The following is a 24,285-nucleotide window of genomic DNA, read 5'->3' as shown; positions in this document are numbered from 1 at the left end:
TTTTCCTATAATTTTTTCTATATTTTCTTTACTAAGAATTAAAATTCAACATAGTTGTCATATCAAAGCACACCCTTTTTATAGTCAAGTAGATGTAAGTAGAAAATAAAGATAGAATAAAAGTAGTACAATAGGAAGTCATTAAGTGCGAGGGACATGTGCTCCTAGCAAATTGACAGGCATATTATAGGCACTTTAAAAGTTTTATGAAAGCATGAGAGCAAGGAAGGGAAGAGAACAAGGTAAAAGGAAGGGTGACAGAGAAATCAAAGGAGGGAGAAAAGGAGAAAGGAAGCAAAAAAGAGAAGGAAAGAAAAATCATAGCTGGGGGGACAGAAAATAGGAGAGGAAAAAAAGGCAGGGGAGGAGAGGTAAACAAAAGAGAGAAAATATTGTTAGTAAGAGAGCGAGAGCAACCCAAGCTACTGTGTTTATTTTCTTGACATTCATTATTAAGCATTAAATATCCTTCAGCATCTTTGAAATTTCAATTTTATGGTCAAAGTTCTCCATATTTATCTGTCATTTGGTAAATATTTTTAGACTATTCATCAACAGATAGAACTTACTGGCTCCACAATGTTGAACTTCTTGGACTCCTGAACTTCCTGGATTTGATAAACATAATCAAGGGAGGACTCAAAGAAATTCTGCCTCTCCTTGTCCACCTGGAGGTCTGCCTACAAAGAAGAGTAGCAAATGTCACATAACAGCACAGTCACTTTTGCAAGTCACTGCTTATGGACTCAAGAGAATGCTAGAGCTAGGGGAGAATTTAGCCACCAAGTAATGATCTTATTCTTTTATTTTACAGACAGAGAATTATAAACCAAGAAATAAAAAGTGAGCATTGTGAAACTTCTGGTTTCTGGTCCAACAATTAAAAATCTTGAAAGTTACCTCACCCATCCTCACAAGAAAAATGATGAACAAATTGAAAATGAATAATTCCCCTTAGAAACAACAGAGAAGTGAAGTCAGAAGGAAAACAGTTGCCTCAAATATTAGATAGACAGTTGAAAATAGAGAATCAGAGATTATCAGAGCAGAAGCACAGAAGCAGAAATTAGACTATCAGTTATTTAAGAATAATTCTCAGGGCGCTTGGGTGGCTCAGTCAGTTAAGTGTCTGACCCTTGCTTTCGGCTCAGGTCATGATCTCAGTGTCATGAGACTGAGCCCCACATCCGAATCCAAGCTCAGCAGAGAGTCTGCTTGAGATTCTCTCCCTCTACTCCTCTCTGCCCCCCACATTCACTCTCTCTTCCTCTCTCTCTCTCAAATAAATAAATAATTTTTTTAAGAAAAAAGAATACCTCTCTAAGGAAATCCAAAGACAACAGGGAAAACAGAAAAAAAAAATACCAGAGGAAATTTTGGCCTCAGAACAATAGTTAGAAAAAAACAAGCATAGTCTAAAAGCAAACTGAGCCCAGCCTAACTCCTAGTAATGTAAACATAAAGTCTCATACTACAGGCCTATTTATTTCAGTTCCTTTTACCTGGAACATCATGCCTGGCTTTCAACAAAATAGTACAAGGCATTCAAAAGGGCAACAACAACAAGAACAAAAACCAGTTGAAGATGAAGAACAAACATCAAGGGGCGCCTGGGTGGCTCAGTGAGTTGGGCTTCTGCCTTCGGCTCAGGTCTTGATCTCAGGGTCCTGGGATCAAGCCCCACATCGGGCTATCTGCTCGGCAGGCAGCCTGGCTGCCCTCTTTCTCTCTGCCTAGCTTTATGCGTACTTGTGATCTCTCTCTCTCTCTCTGTCAAATAAATGAATAAAATCTTTAGAAAAAAAGAAAAAACATCAAAACCAAACTTAGATAAGGTAAAGATAGTGGATAGTGGAATTATTACACCAGAAATTACAGCAAAGGCTTTAATTGAACAAGAGGAAAACACATAAGAACATGTGAACAATATTTGTGGATATATGAAAACTTGAAGTATTAATCAAAAGGAAATGCTAGAAATCAAAAACATTAGCAGAAATGAAGAATGCCTTGAATGGGCTTATCAACAGACTAAAAAAGACTACAGACAGAATCAGTGAACCTGAAGTATGTTTAATAGAAACTTCAAAAACTGAAATGCAAAGAGAAAAAAGAACTAAAAAGACAGAGTGAAATATTTATGAAGTGTTGGACAATTATAAAAGGTATAAGATATATAAAGGAGAAAAAAGACAGAATATAAGAAATACTTAAAGTGATGACTGAAAATTTTCCAAAATTAGACAGGTACCAAACAAAAGCTCAGAGAACAACAGCAGTATAAATACAAAAAAAAAAAAAATTTACATGTAGTCATATCATATTCAAACAACACAAATTTAAAGACACAGAGAAAATCTTGAAAGAAGAAGAAACGCCTTATCTAAAGAAGCATAAAAATAGAATTTCTCTTAAGAGACCATGCAAAAAGAAGAGAGTAGAGTGAGATATTTTAGATACTGAAAGAAAAATCACAAATTTAGAATTCCGTATCCAGTAACATTATGTTTCAAAAGTGAAGAAGAATTAAGGATTTTCTCAAACAAACAAAATTTGGAGGAATGTGTTGCTGGTAAAATTGTGACCCAAGAAATATAATAAGAACTTCTTCAAGAAGAGTAAAACAATGTAAGTGAGAAATGCATACCAACATAAAGAAAAGAAGAGCGGGAAGGAGTCAAGATGGCAGAGAAGTAGTAGGCTGAGACAACATCAGGTAGTAGGAGATCAGCTAGATAACTTATCAAACCATTCCAAACACCCAAAAATCCAACAGGAGATCGAAGAGAAGAAGAGCAGCAATTCTAGAAACAGAAAATTGACCACTTTCTGAAAGGTAGGAACGGCAGAGAAGTGAATCCAAAGCAACACGAAGATAGACCGTGGCAGGAGGGGCCAACTCCCAGCAAGCAGCAGAGCAACGGAGTACAAAATCAGAACTTTTAAAAGTCTGCTCCACTAAGGGACATCGCTCCAGAGACTAAACCGGGGTGAAGCCCACATGAGGACAGCATGGTCTCAGGTCCCACGGGGTCACAGAAGGATTGGGGGTGTCTGAGTGTCGCAGAGCTCACAGGTATTAGAGCAGGGAAGCCGGCTACAGAGATGGAGCTGAGGAGTGAGCTCTCAACTCAGGGATACCTTAAATTGTGATCTGTGGCAAAGGCCACTGCTCTGTGAGTGGGGACACCACAAGATCTGGGGAGACACCCCTGGAAGAGTGCAGAGATCTGCTGGGTTTAGAGACTCCAGGCAGGGCTGTGTGCCAGAGACAGAGATGCTGGGTCACAGGCTGGGTAAGCTCAGAACGCAGCCGGAGGCCAGGGAGACGGGAGTGATTGAGCACTTTTCTCTGAAGGCACACTGAGGAGTGGGGCCCTGAGCTCTCGACTCCTCCGGGCTGGAGATTGGGAGGCTGCCGTTTTCATTCCTGTCCTCTGGAACTCTACAGAAAGGTTCATGGAACAAAAGCTCCTGAAAGCAAACCCAAGTGGATAACTTAGCCTGGCCCCTGGTAAGGGCAGTGCAATTCCACCTTGGGCAAAGGCATTTAAGAATCACTGCAACAGGCCTCTCCCCAAGAAGATCACCAAGAAATCCAGCCATGACTAAATTCACTTACCAAGAAGAACAGTGGAATTCCAGAGGAGGAGAAAGCAAAGCATGGAATTCATGGCTTTCCCCATGATTCTTTAGTCTTACAAAGTTAATTAATTTTTTTTAATTTTATTTTTTTCTTCTCCTAAATTTTTTTTTAAATTTTACCCTTTCGTCTTTTAACATTTTTAACTACTTTATCTAAACAATACCTTTCAAAAAAAATCTTTTTGAAACTTCATTATTATAGTCATATTTTATCCTTCATACTATCTAACTTTATTTTTTGTATACATATAGGGTTTTTTCTTCTAAAATTGTGGGATACAACTTCTTCTAATAGATCAAAATATAACCTAAATCTAGCACAGGGCCTTGTTCTAGTATCCAGCCTGAGGAAATTCTCTCCACTTTCTTTTTCTTTCTTTTACCAAACAACTTATCAACTCCTTTTTTAGAAATTTTTTTAAATGTTTTTCATCTTTATACTCATATTCCATCCCTTCATCATGTTTACCATTATATATGATTTTCATTCTTTAAAATTTTGGGAGGTAGTTTATTCTAAGAGACCAAAATACTCCCAAAATTAAGTGGGTGACCCTGTTCTATTCACCAGTCTAATATATATTTTTTTCTTAAAAAAAGAAAAAAAAATAAAAACTATAAAAAAGAAAAATATATATATATTCATATATATATGAAAAAAAGAAAAAATATATATATACATATAATTATATGAGTATATATATTCATATATTATATGAATATATATACTCATATATCATTATATGAATATATATATAATTATATATATATTCATATATATATATAATTATATAATTATATGAGTATATATATTCATATATCATATGAATATATATACTCATATATCATTATATGAATATATATATTTTTTCTTTTTTATATATTTTATACTTTTTATATATTTTATATATTTTATATTTTCTTTTTTATATATTTTATATTTTTATAATATAAAATATATATTATATTTTATATTTTATATTTTATATATTTTTATTTTTTTTCTGAACTTTTTTAGCCCCTTTCTCCCCCCTCCCAGGATTTGGGGTTTCCTCTGATTTGGATAAAGCACATTTTATGGGGGTCTTTGCCACCCTTTTAGTATTTTATTCTCTCCTTCATACATTCTTACCTGGATAAAATGACAAGACGGAAAAACTCACCAAAAAAAAAAAAAAAAAAAAGAATAAGAGGCAGGACCAAAGGCCAGGGACCTAATCAATATGGACATTGATAATACGTCAGATCTAGAGTTCAGAATGACGATTGTCAAGGTGCTAGCGTGCCTCGTAAAAGGCATGGAAGATATTAGAGAAACTCTGTCTGGAGAAATAAAAGCCCTTTCTGGAGAAATAAAAGAACTAAAATCCAACCAAGTTGAAATCAAAAAAGCAATTTATGAGGTGCACTCAAAAATGGAGGATCTTACTGCTAGGACAAATGAGGCAGAAGAAAGAATTCGCGATGTAGAAGACCAAATAACAAAGAATAAAGAAGCTGAGCAAAAGAGAGACAAACAAATACTGGACCACAAGGGTAGAACTTAAGAAATAAGTGATACCATAAGACGAAACAATACTAGAATAATTGGGATTCCAGAAGAAGAAGAAAGAGAGAGGGGGGCAGAAGGTATATTGGAGCGAATTATTGTAGAGAATTTCCCTAAAATGGCAAAGGGAACAAGCATCAAAATCCAGGAGGCTCAGAGAGCCCCTCTCAAAATCAATAAGAATAGGTCCACACCTCATCATCTAATAGTAAAACTTACAAGTCCTAGTGACAAAGAGAAAATCCTGAAATCAGCCCAGGATATGAAGTCTGTAACATACAATGGTAAAAATATTAGATTGGCAGCAGACTTATCCACAGAGACCTGGCAGGCCAGAAAGAACGGGCATGATATATTCAGAGCATTAAATGAGAAAAACATGCAGCCAAGAATACTGTATCCAGCTGGGCTATCATTGAAAATAGAAGGAGTGATAAAAAGCTTCTAGGACAAACAAAAACTGAAAGAGTTTGTAAACACCAAACCAGCTCTGCAAGAAATACTGAAAGGGGTCCTCTAAGCAAAGAGAGACCCTAAAAGTAGTAGACCAGAAAGGAACAGACAATATAAAATAAGAGTCACGATACAGGCAATACAATAGCACTAAATTCATATCTCTCAATAGTTACCCTGAATGTATATGGGCCAAATGCCCCAAGTAAAATACACAAGGTATCAGAATGGATAAAAAACCATACCCATCATTTTAAACCCAAGGACATATCCAGATTTACACTGAGGGGTGGAAAACAATTCACCATGCTAATGGACATCAAAAGAAAGCTGCGGTGGCAATCCTTATATCAGGTCAATTAAATTTTAAGGCAAAGTCTATAATAAGAGATGAGGAAGGATATTATATCATACTCAAAGGGTCTGTCCAACAAGAGGATCTAACAATTTTAAATAACTATGGTCCTAACATGAGAGCAGCCAACTATATAAACCAATTAATAACAAAATCAAAGAAACACATTGACAATAATACAATAATAGTAGGGGACTTTAACAAACCCTCACTGAAATGGACAGATCATCCAAGCAAAAGAGCAACAAGGAAATAAAGGCCTTAAATGACACACCGGACCAGATGGACATCACAGATATATACAGAACATTCCATCCCAAAGCAACAGAATATTCATTCTTCTCTAGTGCACATGGAACATTCTCCAGAGTAAATCACATCCTGGGTCACAAATCAGGTTTCAACTGGTACCAAAAGATTGGGATCATTCCTTGCATATTTTCAGACCACAAAGCTCTGAAGCTAGAACTCAATCACAAGACGAAATTTGGAAAGAACCCAAATACATGGAGACTAAACAGCATCCTTCTAAGGAATGAATGGATCAACCAAAAAATTAAAGACGAATTGATGAGCTTGACAAGATGGCGGGGAAGTAGGAGGAGGCGCCTTTTCAACCTGTACCCTAAAGTGAGTTGATTACCTACCAAAGAACTCCGATCACCCATGAAATCAGCCTGAGATCAGAATTATACACATCTGGATCTCTACGGGGAGCAGAAGACGCCAGTGGGCAGGTAAAGTGGAGTGGGAACGTCGGACTGATATCGGAAGATAAACAAAAGGGGGAGAGAGCCACAAGAGGCGACCGATTGGAAAATAATACCCCAATACGAGAGTGCCCTGCATCTGGGGACCAGCATTAATTTGGAGTCTGGTTGAAAGCACTCAAAAGAGCAAAGGATCGCGGGGGGAAATTGTGGGAATCGCGGCGGCTAGGGACAGGGGCTTAAGTCCCCAGACCCAGGACAGCCTCCCCTGGCGCTGAGCTAGAGAGTGCAGCGGAGAAACCAGGTCTTGGTCCCTGAGCCACCAGCGCGCCCGAGAACGAGTGGAATCCGGCTCCCGTGAGGGGCTGGGAGCCACACCAGATGGCAGAAAGTGCACCTTGCCTAAGATACGTGCGCGCGCCTCACCCTCCCCTGAGAGAGGTGCACGAACGCCCAGCCTGGTGTTCTGGGACCAGCGCCGTCCTAGGGCTGGAGACGCCCGCACCCCACAACCTCCCCTGGGAGAGGTGCGTGCAAGCCCTGCACCCTTAGACCTGGAAAGACCAGGCAGTCCCAGCCCCGGCCAGCGGGAAAATCTCAGTGTGCGATCGCTGCTTGGAACCTCTCTGGCGGTCTGGAGCTGCCCAGACAGCCGCTGCTGCCGTGGTTTTGCATACAAGCAGGAGATCCTGCGTCCCCAGGGACCATGACTCAGAACCCGCTATGCCAGCGGCCCAGTGGCTGCAGCACCTGCAAGGAAGCAGACTGAAGCTTCTCTCTGAGAGGGAGGTCGGGGTGCAGTTTGTTTTCCTCTACACCTCCAAAAACCATCAAAAGCTGTCAAGGTGAGAGAAAAGAAGTGAACAAACATAAAAACCTCCAGGGAACAAAAGCCTGAAAAAACTGTTTTCCTCAGAGCCCACCCCCTTGAGGGGGGCTGGAGGACTTAATTCAGGGAACATCACTGACTGAAAACCCACGTGGCAGCCCCCTCCCCCAGGAAACAAATCAGGAAAGAAAAAAAAAAAAGACTACAAGAGAACAACCACCACTACTTCATAGATACAACTTTTACTTTTAACTCATTCCCACTATTCTGGTTCATTTTTTTCTTTTTTTATATAGATAATTTTTTAACCTATTTACCATCACAGTGAGATGTCCAGTACATCAAACTCGATAATAAACTTCTAACCTTAATTTTTTGATACATACACATGTGTTTTTCTTTTGCTTTTTTATTTTTTATTTTTTTAAAAAATTTTAGTTTAGTTTAGTCCAGTTTATTCCTTTTTAATTTTTATTTTCTAATATTCATATAGAGTTAAACTTCAAGGAAACCCCCTTTCTCCAATCAATGCTACCCCTATAGGTAAACCAATTTTTAATCGCCCTTTTATCTTAGGAAAGTTGAGTCCTTTGACAAAGATATCAAGATAACATCCAGGAAGAATCAAAATAACCTTCCTCGCCCACACTGAGAATCTATAACCATGCTCCCAACTTTTTCTTCTGCCAGTGTCTCTGTGTATTTATGTTTGTCCTGATAGTATATAAATATTATACTTGGGGTTCTTTTTGACGAGGTTCTTACTTTCTTTACTTATATATATATATATTTTTTTCTCTCGTCATATACTTTTATCAGTCTTTTTGTTGGTCTGTTTTTGTTTGTATACGTCATAAATCTTACCCTGGGGCCCATTTGGGCTGAACCTTCTCTTTTGTCTTCCCCTTTTTTCCTGTCTCTCTCTCTCTCTCTCTTTTTTCTTTTTCTTTTCTTTTTTCTCTAATTTGGGTGGGGAATCCTGAGTGCTCAGAAGCGTTCCAGGGTGCACCTTGACTGCACCACGGTCGATACATCCAGCTACATCTGTCCAGTCATCTCTCACCAAAATGACTAGGAGGAGGAATCCCCAACAGAAGAAAAGTACAGAGGATGGGCCTTCTGCAAGAGAGCTAACGGCTATCAAGATAGACAATATGTCGGAAAGAGAATTCAGGCTAACAATTATCCAGGCAATAGCTAGGTTGGAGAAACGGATGACCAAACGGAATTGATTAAGGCAGAATTGAAAGCCACCAGGGATGATGTTCATAATGTTAGGGCAGAGCTGAAGGCCACGAGGGATGAGGTTCACAATGCTCTCAATGAGTTCCAATCTAATCTAAATTCTCTAAAAGCTAGGGTAACTGAGACAGAAGATAGAATTAGTGATCTGGAGGACAAACAGATAGAGAGAAAGGATCAGGAGGAAGCCTGGAACAAACAGCTTCGAAGCCACGAAAACAGAATCAGGGAAATAAATGATGCCATGAAACGTTCCAACGTCAGAATTATTGGAATCCCTGAAGGGGAGGAGAAAAAAAGAAGTCTAGAAGATATAGTGGAACAAGTTTTTCATGAAAATTTTTCCAATCTTGCGAATGGAACAAGTGTTCATATACTAGAAGCAGAAAGGTCTCCCCCCAAGGTTATAAATACCAAAAAAAAATCCAGGCACCTCATAGTAAAATTGAGGAATCATAATTGTAGATACGATCTCTTGAAAGCCTCTAGGACAAAGAAACTCCTTACGTACAGAGGAAAGCCCATCAGAATAACGTCAGACCTGTCCACAGAGACGTGGCAAGCCAAAAAGGGCTGGCAAGATACATTCAGGGCACTAAATGAGAAGAACATGCAGCCAAGAATATTTTATTCAAAATGGATGGAGAGATAAAGAGTTTCCAAGACCAGCAAGGCTTAAAAGACTATGCAACCACCAAACTGACACTGCAGGAAATATTAAGGGGGGTTCTATAAAAGAGGAAAAACCCTAAGAATAGCATTGAACAGAAATATAGAGACAATCGACAGAAAGAAAGACTTCAAAGATAACACAATGTCAATAAAAACGTATCTCTCAATAATCATTCTCAATGTGAATGGCCTAAATGCGCCCATAAAACGACACAGGGTTGCAGATTGGATAAAACGACAGGACCCATCCATATGTTGTCTACAAGAGACCCATTTTGAACCTAAAGATACACCCAGACTGAAAGTGAAGGGATGGAGAAGCATCTTTCATGCCAATGGGCCTCAAAAGAAGACCCGGGTAGCGATTCTCATATCAGATAAATTAGATATTAACCTAAAGACGGTAGTCAGAGATACAGAAGGACACTACATCATTCTTAAAGGGACTATCCACCAAGATGATCTAACAATTGTAAATATCTACACCCCCAATATGGAAGCAGCCAATTACATAAGAAAACTATTAATCAAGATAAAGAGTCATATTGATATGAATACATTAATAGTAGGAGATCTTAATACGCCTCTCTCAGAAATAGACAGATCATCGAAGCAGAAAATCCATAAAGATATAAGAGCATTGAATGACACATTGGACCAGATGGACCTCATAGATATATACAGGACATTCCACCCTAAAACAACAGAATACTCATTCTTCTCAAGGGCACATGGAACCTTCTCCAGAATAGACCACATAGTGGGTCACAAATCAGGGCTCAACCGATACCAAAAGACTGAGATGATTCCCTGCATATTCTCAGATCACAATGCTTTGAAACTGGAGCTCAATCACAAGGAAAAGTTTGGAAGGAACTCAAACACCTGGAAGCTAAAGACCACCTTGCTGAAGACTGCTTAGATTAAGCAGGAGATCAAAGAAGAACTTCAACAATTTATGCAAACCAATGAGAATGAAGACACTTTACTCCAAAACCTATGGGATACAGCAAAGGCGGTCCTAAGGGGGAAATTCATAGCCATCCAAGCCTCTCTCAAAAAAATTGAAAAATCCAGAATACACCAGCTGTCTCTACACCTTAAAGAACTGGAGAATCAACAACAAATCAAACCAACTCCACATATAAGAAGGGAAATAATCAAGATTAGAGCAGAGTTCAATCAGGTAGAAACCAGAGATACAGTAGAACGTATCAATGAAACTAGAAGCTGGTTTTTTGAAAGAATCAATAAGATCGATAAACCATTAGCCACACTAATCCAAAAGAAAAGAGAGAAAGCCCAAATTAATAAAATTATGAATGAAAAGGGAGAGATCACAACTAACACCAAGGAAGTAGAAACAATCATCAGAAGTTATTATCAACAGTTATATGCCAATAAGCTAAGCAACCTAGATGAAATGGATGCATTCCTGGAAAACTATAAACTCCCAAAATTGAACCAGGAAGAAATTGACAACCTGAATAGACCGATATCTAGTAACGAGATTGAAGCAGTGATCAAAAACCTCCCAAAAAACAAGAGCCCAGGACCCGACGGATTCCCTGGGGAATTCTATCAAACTTTCAAAGAAGAAATAACACCTATTCTCCTGAAGCTGTTTCAAAAAATTGAAGCAGATGGAAAACTTCCAGACTCTTTTTATGAAGCCAGCATTACCCTGATCCCCAAACCAGGCAAAGACCCTACCAAAAAGGAGAATTTCAGACCAATATCACTGATGAATATGGATTCCAAGATTCTCAGCAAGATCCTAGCAAACAGGATCCAACAGCACATTAAAAAGATTATCCACCATGACCAGGTGGGATTCATCCCTGGGTTACAAGGATGGTTCAACATTCGCAAATCAATCAATGTGATAGAACAAATCAATAAGAGAAGAGAGAAGAACCAATGGTCCTCTCAATTGATGCAGAAAAAGCTTTTGACAAAATCCAGCATCTGTTCCTGATTAAAACGCTTCAAAGTATAGGGATAGAGGGAACATTCCTGAACTTCATCAAATCTATCTATGAAAGACCCACAGCAAATATCATCCTCAATGGGAAAAAGCTTGCAGCCTTCCTGTTGAGATCAGGAACACGACAAGGATGCCCACTCTCACCACTCTTGTTCAACATTGTATTAGAAGTCCTAGCAACAGCAATCAGACAACAAAGAGAAATAAAAGGTATCCAAATTGGCAAGGAAGAAGTCAAACTCTCTCTCTTCGCAGATGACATGATTCTTTATATGGAAAACCCGAAAGACTCCACCCCCAAACTACCAGAACTCATACAGCAATTCAGTAATGTGGCAGGATACAAAGTCAATGTCCAGAAATCAGTGGCTTTCTTATACACTAATAATGAAAATACAGAAAGGCAAATTAGAGAATCGATTCCATTTACTATAGCACCAAGAACCGTAAGATACCTCGGAATAAACCTAACCAAAGAGGTTAAAGATCTGTACTCGAGGAACTACAGAACACTCCTAAAAGAAATTGAAGAAGACACAAAAAGATGGAAGACCATTCCATGCTCTTGGATCAGAAGAATAAACATCATTAAAATGTCTATACTGCCCAGAGCAATCTATACTTTTAATGCCATTCCAATCAAAATTCCACCAGTATTTTTCAAGGAGCTGGAGCAAATAATCCTAAAATTTGTATGGAATCAGAAGAGACCCCAAATTGCTAAGGAAATGTTGAAAAACAAAAATAAAACTGGTGGCATCACGTAACCTGATTTCACGCTTTACTACAAAGCTGTGATCACCAAGACAGCATGGTACTGGCATAAAAACAGAAACATGGACCAGTGGAACAGAGTAGAGATCCCAGATATCGACCCTCAAATCTATGGTCAAATAATCTTCGACAAAACAGGAAAAAATATCCAGTGGAAAAAAGACAGTCTCTTCAATAAATGGTGCTGGGAAAACTGGACAGCTATATGTAGAAGAATGAAACTCGACCATTCTCTTACACCGTACAGAAATATAAACTCGAAATGGATAAAAGACCTCAACGTGAGACAGGAATCCATCAGAATCTTCCAGGAGAACATAGGGAGTAACTTCTTTGATATCAGCCACAGCAACTTCTTTCAAGATATGTCTCCAATGGCGAAGGAAACAAAAGAGAAAATGAACTTTTGGGACTTCATCAAGATCAAAACTTCTGCACAGCAATGGAAACAGTCAACAAAACAAAGAGGCAACCCACGGAATGGGAGAAGATATTTGCAAATGACAGTACAGACAAAAGGTTCATATCCAGGATCTATAAAGAAATCCTCAAACTCAACACACACAAAACAGACAATCATATTAAAAAATGGGCAGAAGATATGAACAGATACTTCTCCAATGAAGACATACAAATGGCTACCAGACACATGAAAAAATGTTCATCATCACTAGCCATCAGGGAGATTCAAATCAAAACCACATTGAGATACCACCTTATACCAGTTAGAATGGCCAAAATTAGCAAGACAGGAAACAACGTGTGTTGCAGAGGATGTGGAGAAAGGGGAACCCTACTACACTGTTGGTGGGAATGCAAACTGGTGCAGCCACTTTGGAGAACAGTGTGGAGATTCCTCAGGAAATTAAAAATAGAGCTTCCCTATGACTCTGTAATTGCACTACTGGGTATTTACCCCAAAGATACAGATGTAGTGAAAAGAAGGGCCATCTGTACCCCAATGTTTATAGCAGCAATGGCCATGGTTGCCAAACTGTGGAAAGAACCAACATGCCCTTCAATGGATGAATGGATAAGGAAAATGGGGTCCATATACACTATGGAGTATTATGCCTCCATCAGAAAGGACAAATACCCAACTTTTGTATCAACGTGGACAGGACTGGAAGAGATTATGCTGAGTGAAATAAGTCAAACAGAGAGAGTCAAGTATCATATGGTTTCACTTATTTGTGGAGCATAACAAATAATATAGAGGACAAGAGTAGATGGAGAGGAGAAGGGAGTTGAGGGAAATTGGAAGGGGAGGTGAACCATGAGAGACTACAGACTCTGAAAAACAACCTGAGGGTTTTGAAGGGGCGGGGGGTGGGAGGTTGGGGGAACCAGGTGGTGGGTATTAGGGAGGGCACAGATTGCATGGAGCACTGGGTGTGGTGCAAAAACAATGAATACTGTTATGCTGAAAATAAATAAAAAATTTAATTTAAAAAAAGATGAATTGAAAAATGTCATGGAAACAAATGATAATAAAAACACAACAGTTCAAATTCTGTGGGACACAGCAAAGGCAGTCCTGAGAGGAAAATATATAGCAATAAAGACCTTTCTCAACAAAAAAGAAAGGTCTCAAATACACAACCTAACCCTACGCCTAAAGGAGCTGGAAAAAGAACAACAAAGAAAGCCTAAACCTAGCAGGAGAAATAATAAAGATCAGAGCAGAAATCAATGGAATAGAAACCAACCAAACAAACAAAAACAATAGAACAAATCAACAAAACGAGGAGCTGGCTCTTTTAAAGAATTAATAAGATTGATAAAACCCTGGCCAGACTTATCAAAAAGAAAAGAGAAAGGACCCAAATAAATAAAATCATGAATGAAAGAGGAGAGATCACAACCAACACCAACGAAATGCAAAAATTATAAGAACACATTAAGAACAACTATACGCCTGGGGGCACCTGGGTGGCTCAGTGGGTTAAAGCCGCTGCCTTTGGCTCAGGTCATGATCCTAGCGTCCTGGGATCGAGCCCCGCATCGGGCTGTCTGCTCAACAGGGAGCCTGCTTCCTCCCTTCTCTCTCTGCCTGCCTCTCTGCCTACTTGTGATCTGTCTGTCAAAAAAAAAAAAAAAAAAGAACAACTAAACGCCAGCAAATTTGACTATCTGGAAGAAATGGATGCATTCCTAGGGACATATAAACTACCAAAACTGAACCAGGAAGAAATGGAAAACCTGAACAGACCTATAACCAGTAAGGAGATTGAAACAGTCATCAAAAATCTCCCAGCAAACAAGAGTCCAGGGCCAGATGGCTTCCCAGAAGAATTCTACTAAACATTTAAAGAAGAATTAATTCCAATTCTCCTGAAACTGTTCCAAAAAATAGAAATGGAAGGAAAACGTCCAAACTCATTTTATGAGGCCAACATTTACCTTCATCCCAAAACCAGACAAAGATCCCATCAAAAAAAAAAAAAAATTACAGACCAATATCCTTGATGAACACAGATGTGAAAATTCTCACCAAAATACTAGCCAATGGGCTCCAACAGTATATTAAAAGGATTATTCACCACGACAAAGTGAGATTTATCCCAGGACTGCAAGGTTGGTTCAACATCCGCAAATCAATCAATGTGATACAATGCATTAATAAAAGAAAGAACAAGAACCATATGATACTCTCAATAGATGCTGAAAGAAGCATTTGACAAAGTACAGCATCCTTTCCTGATTAAAACTCTTCAAAGTGTAGGGATAGAGGCTACATAGCTGAATATCATCAAATCCATCTATGAGAAACCCACCGCAAATATCATTCTCAATGGAGAAATACTGAGAGCTTTTCCGCTAAGGTCAGGAACATGGCAGGGATGTCCATTATCACCACTGCTATTCAAAATAGTACTAGAAGTCCTAGACCCAGCAATCAGACAATAACAACAAGAAGAAATTAAAGGTATCCAAATCAGCAAAGAAGAAGTCAAACTCTCAATCTTTGCAAATGATACTTTATGTGGAAAACTCCCAACCTTTGCAAATGATACTTTATGTGGAAAACCCAAAAGACTCTACTCCAAAACTGCCTGTACTCATACAAGAATTCAGTAAAGTGTCAGGATATAAAATCAGTGCTCAGAAATCAGTTGCATTTCTATACACCAACAGCAAGACAGAGGAAAGAGAAATTAAGGAGTCAATCCCATTTACAATTGCACCCAAAACCATAAGATACCTAGGAATAAACCTAACCAAAGAGGCAAAGACCCTGTACTCAGAAAACTATAAAGTACTCACTAAAGAAACTGAGAAAGACATAAAGAAATGGGAAAATCTTCCATGCTCATGGATTGGAAGAACAAATATTGTGAAAATATCTATGTTACCTAAAGCAATCTACACATTTAATTCAATCCCTATTAAAATACCATTCATTTTTTTTTCAAAGAAATGGAACAAATACTCCTAAAATTTGTATGGAACCAGAAAAGACCTTGAATAGCCAGAGGAATATTGAAAAAGAAAGCCATGTTTGTGGCATCACAATTCCAGACTTCAAGCTCTATTACAAAGCTGTCATCATCAAGACAGTATGGTACTGGCACAAAAAGACACATAGATCAATGGAACAGAATAGAGAGCACAGAAATAGACCCTCAACTCTATGGTCAACTAATCTTCACAAAGCAGGAAAGAATGTCCAATGGAAAAAAGACAGCCTCTTCAAGAAATGATGTGGGAAAATTGGACAGCCACATGCAGAAAAATGAAATTGGACCATTTCTTTACACCACACATGAAAATAGACTCAAAATGGATGAAGGACGTCAATGTGAGAAAGGAACCCATCAAAATCCTTGAGGAGAACACAGGCAGCAACCTCTTCGACCTCAGCCACAGCAACTTCTTCCTAGGAACATTGCCAATGGCAAGGGAAGAAGGGCAAAGATGAAGTATTGGGACTTCATCAAGATCAAAAGCTTTTGCACAGCAAAGGAAACAGTCAAAAAAACCAAAAGACAACTGACAGAATGGGAGAAGATATTTGCAAACGATATATCAGATAAAGGGCTAGTATCCAAAATCTATAAAGAACTTATCAAACTCAACACCCAAAGAACTTATAATCTGGTCAAGAAATGGGCAGAGGACATAAACAGACATTTCTGCAAAGAAGACATCCAGATGGCCAACAGACACATGAAAAAGTGCTCCACATCACTCGGCATCAGGGAAATACAAATCAAAACCACAATGAGATACCACCTCACACCAGTCAGAATGGCTAAAATTAACCAGTCAGGAAATGACAGACGCTGGCGAGGATACGGAGAAAGGGGAACCCTCCTACACTGTTGGGAATGCAAGCTGGTGCAACCACTCTGGAAAAGAGCATGGAGGTTCCTCAAAAAGTTGAAAATAGAGCTACCCTATGACCCAGCAATTGCACTACTGGGTATTTACCCTAAAGATACAAATGTAGTGATCCGAAAGGGCACTTGCACCCAAATGTTTATAGCAGCAATGTCTACAATAGCCAAACTATGGAAAGAACCTAGATGTCCATCAACAGATGAATGGATAAAGATGATGTGGTATATATATATATATATATATATATACACACACACACACACAAACAATGGAATGCAGCCATCAAAGAAATGAAATCTTGCTATTTGCGACAACATGGGTGGAACTAGAGGGTATTATGCTTAGTGAAATAAGTCAATCAGAGAAAGACAATTATCATATGTTCTCCCTGATATGAGGAATTTGAGAGGCAACATGGGGGGTCTGGGGGGTAGGAAAAGAATAAATGAAACAAGATGGGATCGGGAGGGAGACAAATCATTGGAGACTCTTAATCTCACAAAACAAACTGAGGGTTGCCGGGGGTAGGGAGGTAAGGAGAGGGTGGTTGGGTTATGGACATTGGGGAAGGTATGTGCTATGGTGAGTGCTGTGAAGTGTGTAAACCTGGCAATTCACAGACCTGTACCCCTGAGGTAATAATACATTATATGTTAATAAAAATTAAAAAAAAAAGAAAAAAGAAAAAGCATGTGACAAAATATAGCATCTTTTCCTGATTAAAACTCTTCAGGGCATAGGTCTTTTCATTTTTAATTTTTTATTGTATCCTATAAGAAAGTGGTCCACATTCATTTTTTTGCATGTTGCTGTCCAGTTTTCCCAACACAACTTATTTAAGAGACTTTATTTTTTTACACTGGATAGACTTTCCTGCTCTGTCAAAGACTAGGTGACCACAGAAATCTGGGTTTAGTTATGGATTCTCTATTCTGTACCATTGATAATGTGTCTGTTTTTGTGCCAATACTATACTTTCTTGATGACTACAACTTTATAATATAGCTTGAAATCCAGAATCGTGATGTCTCCACTTTTGTTTTTGTGTTTCAGAATTGCTTTGGCTATTGTGGGTCTTTCGTGGTTGCATACAAATTTTAGGATTGTAGGTTCTAGCTTTGGTGAAAATGATGGTAGTATTTTGATGGGGCTATATTTTGTAGTATTTTGACTGAGACTATAGATCTTTTACTTCTTTAGATAGATTTATACTAGGGATCTTATTGGTTTTGGTACAATTACAAATGAAATTGGTTCCTTGACTTCTTTTTCTTGCTGCTTTGTTATTGGTGTATAAAAATGCAACAGATTTCTGCACTTGATTTTACATCCTGTGAAATTACCAGGTCATTTATGCATTCTGGAAATCTTTTGACAGTCCTTTGGGTTTTCTACATAGAGTATGATGTCTGCACATAGTGAAAGTCTGACATCTTCCATGCTAACTGGGATACCTTTCACCACCTGAACATCTTTAATCCAAGCATGTTCTCCATGGTAGTGAACTTAGAACTTCACAACCATTTTGCACTCCACTGCTTCTAATAATTTTTGGTAGGCTCTGTAATCAGGCTTCCTCCTTGCTGCCACATCCACAGCTATGTCTCCCCCAGGTGAACTTCCTTCCTACCTTCTAAAAAACTGGTTACTTTTCTACTTGTACTTGAAGATTTGTTCTCTCAGACTTCCAATTGACTTCTTGGGTGCTCAGAATAATTTGATAACTATCTAGTTGTGTTCAAGGTATGAGACAAGCTCAGGGTCATTCTACTATTCTGGTGACAATTTTTTAGATATAATATCAAAAGCATAATGCACAAAAGAAAAAACTGATAAGTTGGATTTCATTAAAAATAAGAAAAACTATGTCCACTTTGTGAAACACTCAGTTAAGAGAATGAAAGACAAGCCATAGACTGGAAGAATATCTTTGCAAAACACTCATCTCATAAAGGGCTGATATATAAAATAGACAAACAAGCAGCAATATCAACAATAGATGAGTTATCAAAAAGCCCAAATGCCCATCAATTGATGAATGTATGAAGAAATGTGGTATATATATATATATATACCACACTTATGTGTGTGTGTGTGTGCATGTGTGTATATATATATATATTCTTAGCCATCAAAAAGAAGGAACTTGCCATTTGCAAGGATGTGGATGGAGCTAGAGTGTATTATGCTAAGCAAAATAAATCAGTCAAAGAAAGACAAATACTGCACGATTCCACTCATATGTAGAATCTAAGAAACAAAACAGATGAATATAGGGGGAAATAAGAGAGGGGCAAACCAAAAAACAGACTCTTAACTATAGAGAACAAACTATGGTTGCTGGAGGGGAGGAGGGCAGGGGGATGGGCTAAATGAGTGATGGGTATTAAGGAGGGCACTTATGATGAGTGCTGGGTGTTATATGTAAGTGAAGAATCACTAAATTCTATTCCTGAAACCAATATTACAATATATGTTAACTAACTAGAATTTAAATAAAAACTTTAAACAAAAACCCAAGTTAAAATTTTATTTTTACTCCTAGAAAGTTGAAATAAATATCTCTTATCTAGGGCGGGGCGGGGGCAGGGGGCGGTGACAGGTGGACAGTAGTAGGATATTGTTTAAAAATAAAAAAGAATTTAAAAATTTACCAAAATTAAAAAATAAAAATAAATGGCTTTTAAGTAAAGCCACCTGGGTGCCTCAGTCAGTTAATCAACTGCCTTCAGCTAATGTCATGATCCTGGGGTCCTGGGATCAAGTCCCATATTGGGCTCCCCACTCAGTGGGGAGTCTTTTTCTCTCTTTTCCTCTGCCTCTCTGCCCCTCCACCCTCACACATGAAAATAAAAAATAGAAATAAAAATAAAATAGACATCCAGCTCTTAAAATGCAATAGTAAGAAAGCAGTCCAATTAAAAAGGGTAAAATATTTGAATAGACACTTCACCAAGAGATCTATACATGGCAAAAAAAAAAAAAGCATATGAAAAATGTTCAGCATCATGTCATTAGGGAAATGATTTTTTTTTTTGGTGGGCAGCAAAGCAAAGTGTATTGAGCAATAGGGTCAAGCAATACTACAAAGCTCCTGAAGAGGGAAGGGACCCAAGAAAATTGCCAGGGAAATGAAAATTATAATAGCAAAGAGGTAACAGTGTAGACCTATTAGAATGACTAAAATCCAAAACACAAACACCAAATGCTGGCAAAGAGAACAAGAGCAACAAGAACTCTCACTCATTGATGATAGAAATAAAAAATGGCAGTCACTTGAAAGAAATTTCGACAGCTTCTTACAAAACTAAATTTACTCTTACTGCACAATTCAGCAATTGTGGTTTTGGATAATTGCCCAAATTATTTGAAAAATTATGTACATAAAAACCTCTTCACAAATGTTGATAGCAGCATCATTAATAACTGACAAATCTGAGGGGCACCTGGGTGGCTCAGTCACTTAAGCATCTGCCTTCAGCTCAGGTCCTGATCCCAGGGTCCAGGAATCAAGCCCTGATTCGGGCTCCCTGCTCAGTGGGGCTCCTGCTTCTCCATCTCCCTTTGCCCCACTCCCATTTGTACTCTCTCTCATGTGTGCTCTCTCTCTTTCAAATAACAATCTTAAAAAAAATTGACAAAGTTGGGAGGAAGCCAAGATATCCTTCAATAGGTGAAAAGATTAAAAAAAAAAAGCCATGGTAAATCAACACAATGTAATATTATTCAGCACTAAAAATAAATGAGCTATTAAGCCATGAAAAGACACAGAAGAAACTTAAATGCATACTGCCAGATGAAAGAAGCCAATCTGAAAATGCTACATGCTGTATAGTTTCAACAATAAAATATTCTTGAAAAGGCAAAAATATGGAGACCATAAAAAGATCGATAGTTTCTAGGGGTTTGCAGGTTGGGGAAGGATGATGAAGGAATGAATATGTGGTGCTCTCAGATTTTTCTGGAAGTGACACTATTCTACATGATAGTATAATGGTGAATTCATGCCATTATATATTTGTCAAAACCCACAGAATATACAAAACATTGGCTCACCAATTGTATCAATGTATCTCACTAATACAAATGTTAATAGTAGAGGAAACTGCATGCTGGGAATTAGGGATATATGGGAACTCTGTACTTATGTTCAATTTTTCTGTAAACCTAAAACTGCTCTAAACATAAAGTTTCTTATTTAAAAAAAAGTGACACAGTGTCCCCCAAATTATTTTTAGTTGAAGAAGTGTAAAGGCTACATTCTTGCTCTTTAGGAAAGTCACCAGGAACATCTACATAAAACACGAAACTTCTAGGACATTCTAGAAGCTTTCATTGTAAAATCTTCAAAAAGAATAAAGTTTGGACTGTGTCCAGGGTTACAAATCCCCACATTTGGTAATTCTCTAGAGGGACTCAAAGGACTCAGCTAATAGTCATACTCATGGCTAATATTTACTTTAGTGAAAGAATATAAAGCAAAATCACCAAAGGGAAAAATATATGGGATGAAGTCTAGAGGAAGCTAGGCGAAAGCTTCCAAGAGTTCTCCCTTAAAACAGTCACACAGGACACAATGTCTGCAGCAGCAAGTTATAACAACACGTGTGAAATTTTGTCTACCGTGGAAGCTCTTTAGACTCAGTGCCCTAAGTATTTATTTGTTGGGGGTTGTACAGAGGCACCCACTGCTAAGCATATACCAAAATTCCAGACTCCCATAAGAAAATAAGATGTTCAACATAAACCACATTGTTTGTATAGGCAGTCTAGGCACAGTGAGTCACTCTCACCATTTAGGGAAAATTTCATATCTGTGTAAGAAACTGTTCACTAGCCAAGCTCCCAGATACAAGCCAAGAGCTAATCTTGTAGCCAGATTTTTCTAATCATAGTAGACTCAGGCCTATTATGTTAATTCCTTTCTGCTTAGGAACCTAATCAAGAATAGATGCAAAAGGAAGAAAACAAAAGACTGCAGAAGGAAAATGACAGAAGACCTCAGACTATTCCACTTTATAGAAGAAAAGTAGTCCTTCACCTTTTCAATACTAACTCTATTCACCACTGAGGCTCCTGACATGATATAATTAATGGAGAGTCACCAAAGCACATATCAGGAGATAAACTTCAGCTTCGTCACAATCTGTGTAACCTTGGACAAGATGATTTCTAAGAACTTTCATAGCCATGTCAAAGACTTAACTCAATTGAGTGTTTCCTTTTATGCTTGAATCTAAAATATCTCCAACTTTTACTGGACCTATTATTCAACACACAGATCTATCCATTAAAAAGTTTTATTTTTTCAAGGTTTTATTTATTTTAGAAAGAGAGAGAGAAAGAGAACTCATATGGGTGGGGAGAGGAGCAGAGGGAGAGGAAGAGAGAAATTCTGAAACAGGCTCCTTGCCCAGTGCAGAGCTCAATCCCATGACCCTAAGACCATGACGTGAGCTGAAATCAAAGTCCAGTGTTTGACTGAGCCACCCAGGCATGCTACCTCTGAAAACAGTTTTAATCAGTTAATTCCTTCCCTTCCTTCTCCAGTGCCACTCGTGTGACTTAGACTCTCTCCTCTAGATCATAGCAATAGTTTCCTAAACTGGTTTTCTTGCTTCCACTCTCTCTCAGGTCTAATTCATCTTACAACCTCAGATAGTTTAAGATTCTTAAAACAGAATTCTACTCATATTGCTTGTACTACCAAAAACTCTCAATGATCCTCCCAGGGCCAAAAGAATTCAATACAAACTCCTGAGCCTATTACTCTATAATATGACATCAACTTGCCTGATCCTATCTTGTCTCTCACTACTCTCCAATAGCAATGAAAATTCTGGTCAAACCATATCCCAAACATACTCCATGTTTTCTATTCTTGGGACCATTTCCCTCCATGTGAGAGGTCCATTTCTCCATTTCTGTCAAAGACTTTACCTTTTGTTGAATGGGCACCACTATGATACCAAGGCAAATCTCCACATCCAAATGTAAGGTTTGTTATTTTTTTTTTTTTATCATTCAACGCCTTCCCACCTCTACAAGGACACCGCATACACATTTGTGTTACAGTCCGTAAAAATTCTACTTGTTTTTTTTTTTAAGATTTTATTTATTTATTTAACAGGCAGAGATCACAAGCAGGCAGAGAGGCAGAGAGAGGAGGAAGCAGGCTCCCTGCTGAGCAGAGAGCCCGATGTGGGGCTCGATCCCAGGACCCTGGGACCATGACCTGAGCCAAAGGCAGAGGCTTTAACCCACTGAGCCACCCAGGCGCCCCCAAAATTCTACTTGTTCAAGTATCATGTGTATTCTTTTTTTAAAAAGATTATTTATTTATTTATTTGACAGACAGAGATCACAAGTAGGCAGAGAGGCAGGCAGAAGGAGAGGGGGAATGAGATTCCCTGCTGAGCAGAGAGCCCGATGCGGGGCTCGATCCCAGGACCCCGGGATCATGACCTGAGCCGAAGGTAGAGGCTTTAACCCACTGAGCCACCCACGTGCCCCTATCATGTGTATTCTTATTTTAGCATTCCAATTAGAAGCTGCAGAAGGACAGGAAGTATGTCTCATTGTCTTTGTAGTCCTGTTGCACCCAGCATAGTACCTGGCATGCACACTTGGAATAGTGGCTTAATTGAACTGAAGTCACTGAAAGCCCATTAAAAAAAAAGCTAATGTTGGAATATCTCGGGAAAAATGTAGAAGATTTGCTCCTGATCTATCAAATACAGCACTAGTTTAACTTTATCCTCATATAGATACTGGAATCAGAAACATAGAACTGAAAGGGACTCTGGAGATCACTGAGTACCACTCCTCCTTTGACAGGGAACATGAGGCCAAGAAAAAAATGTTCTGCAGTCACACCATGAAAGACAAGAAATAATAAGTGTCTGGTAAGATGTGAAGAAAAGGAACCCTTAAGTACTCTTGGTAGGAATGTAAACTGGGGCAGCCACTGTGGAAAACAGTATGGAGGCTCCTCAAAAAATTAAAATTAGTATTACCATATGATCCAGAAATTTTACTACGGATATTTATACAAAGAAAAACACAAATTCAAAATGGTATATGCACCCCTATCTTTATTGCAGCATTTACAGTAGCTAAGATATGGAAACAACCTAAATATTCATTGATAGATGAAGGGATAGGTAAGATGTAGATGTTGGAAAATTATGTGGGCATGAAAAATGATGAGATCTTGCTGTTTGTGACAATATGGATGGCTCTAGAAGGTATTATGTTAAGTGAAATAAGTCAAATTGGAAAGATTCATAACCATATAATTTTACTCATATGTGCAATTTAAGAAGCAATACAAATGAATAAACAAACAAAAAGCAGAATGAGACCTATAAATACAGAGAAAAAACTGACAGTTGCCAAAGGAAAGGGGGTAGACAAAATGTATGAAGGGGAGTGAAAGATACAGACTTCTAGTTATGGAGAGACTAAGTCACAGGAATAAAAGGCACAGCATAAGGAATATAGTCAATAGTATTGTAATAGTGTTGTACGGTGAAATTTTATTTTCTCATACTTGCATTTTATTGCTTACATAAACACTATGTATTAAATTATTTATTCTAAAGTCCAAAAAACAAACAAACAATAACAAAAATTTCACATGGTAAGTTACTGGAGGAGCTGCTTTGAGAACTCAAGGCTCCTGAGTCCCAGGCAAAAGTTTTAACTGTAAGCACTAATATTATA

The 24,285-nt window shown here is 38.3% G+C and overlaps 1 protein-coding gene across 1 annotated transcript in view; it reads right to left on the bottom strand.

Annotated features, from left to right (window-relative positions):
• OPHN1 (oligophrenin 1) overlaps positions 1–24,285 on the bottom strand; it is a gene marked incomplete at its 5' end in the record, with an annotated part of 228,896 nt that overhangs the window by 90,971 nt on the left and 113,640 nt on the right. The window contains one exon of the mRNA XM_080795513.1: positions 570–680. Within this exon, the coding sequence (XP_080651639.1) occupies positions 570–680 (111 nt within the window). The remainder of the gene's footprint in view (positions 1–569; positions 681–24,285) is intronic.

The sequence above is a fragment of the Martes martes genome (genome assembly GCF_963455335.1).
Source record: "Martes martes genome assembly, chromosome: X".
NCBI lineage: Eukaryota > Metazoa > Chordata > Mammalia > Carnivora > Mustelidae > Martes > Martes martes.
Note: the sequence above shows the minus strand (reverse complement) of the source record. Positions and strands in the feature narration are given on the sequence as shown.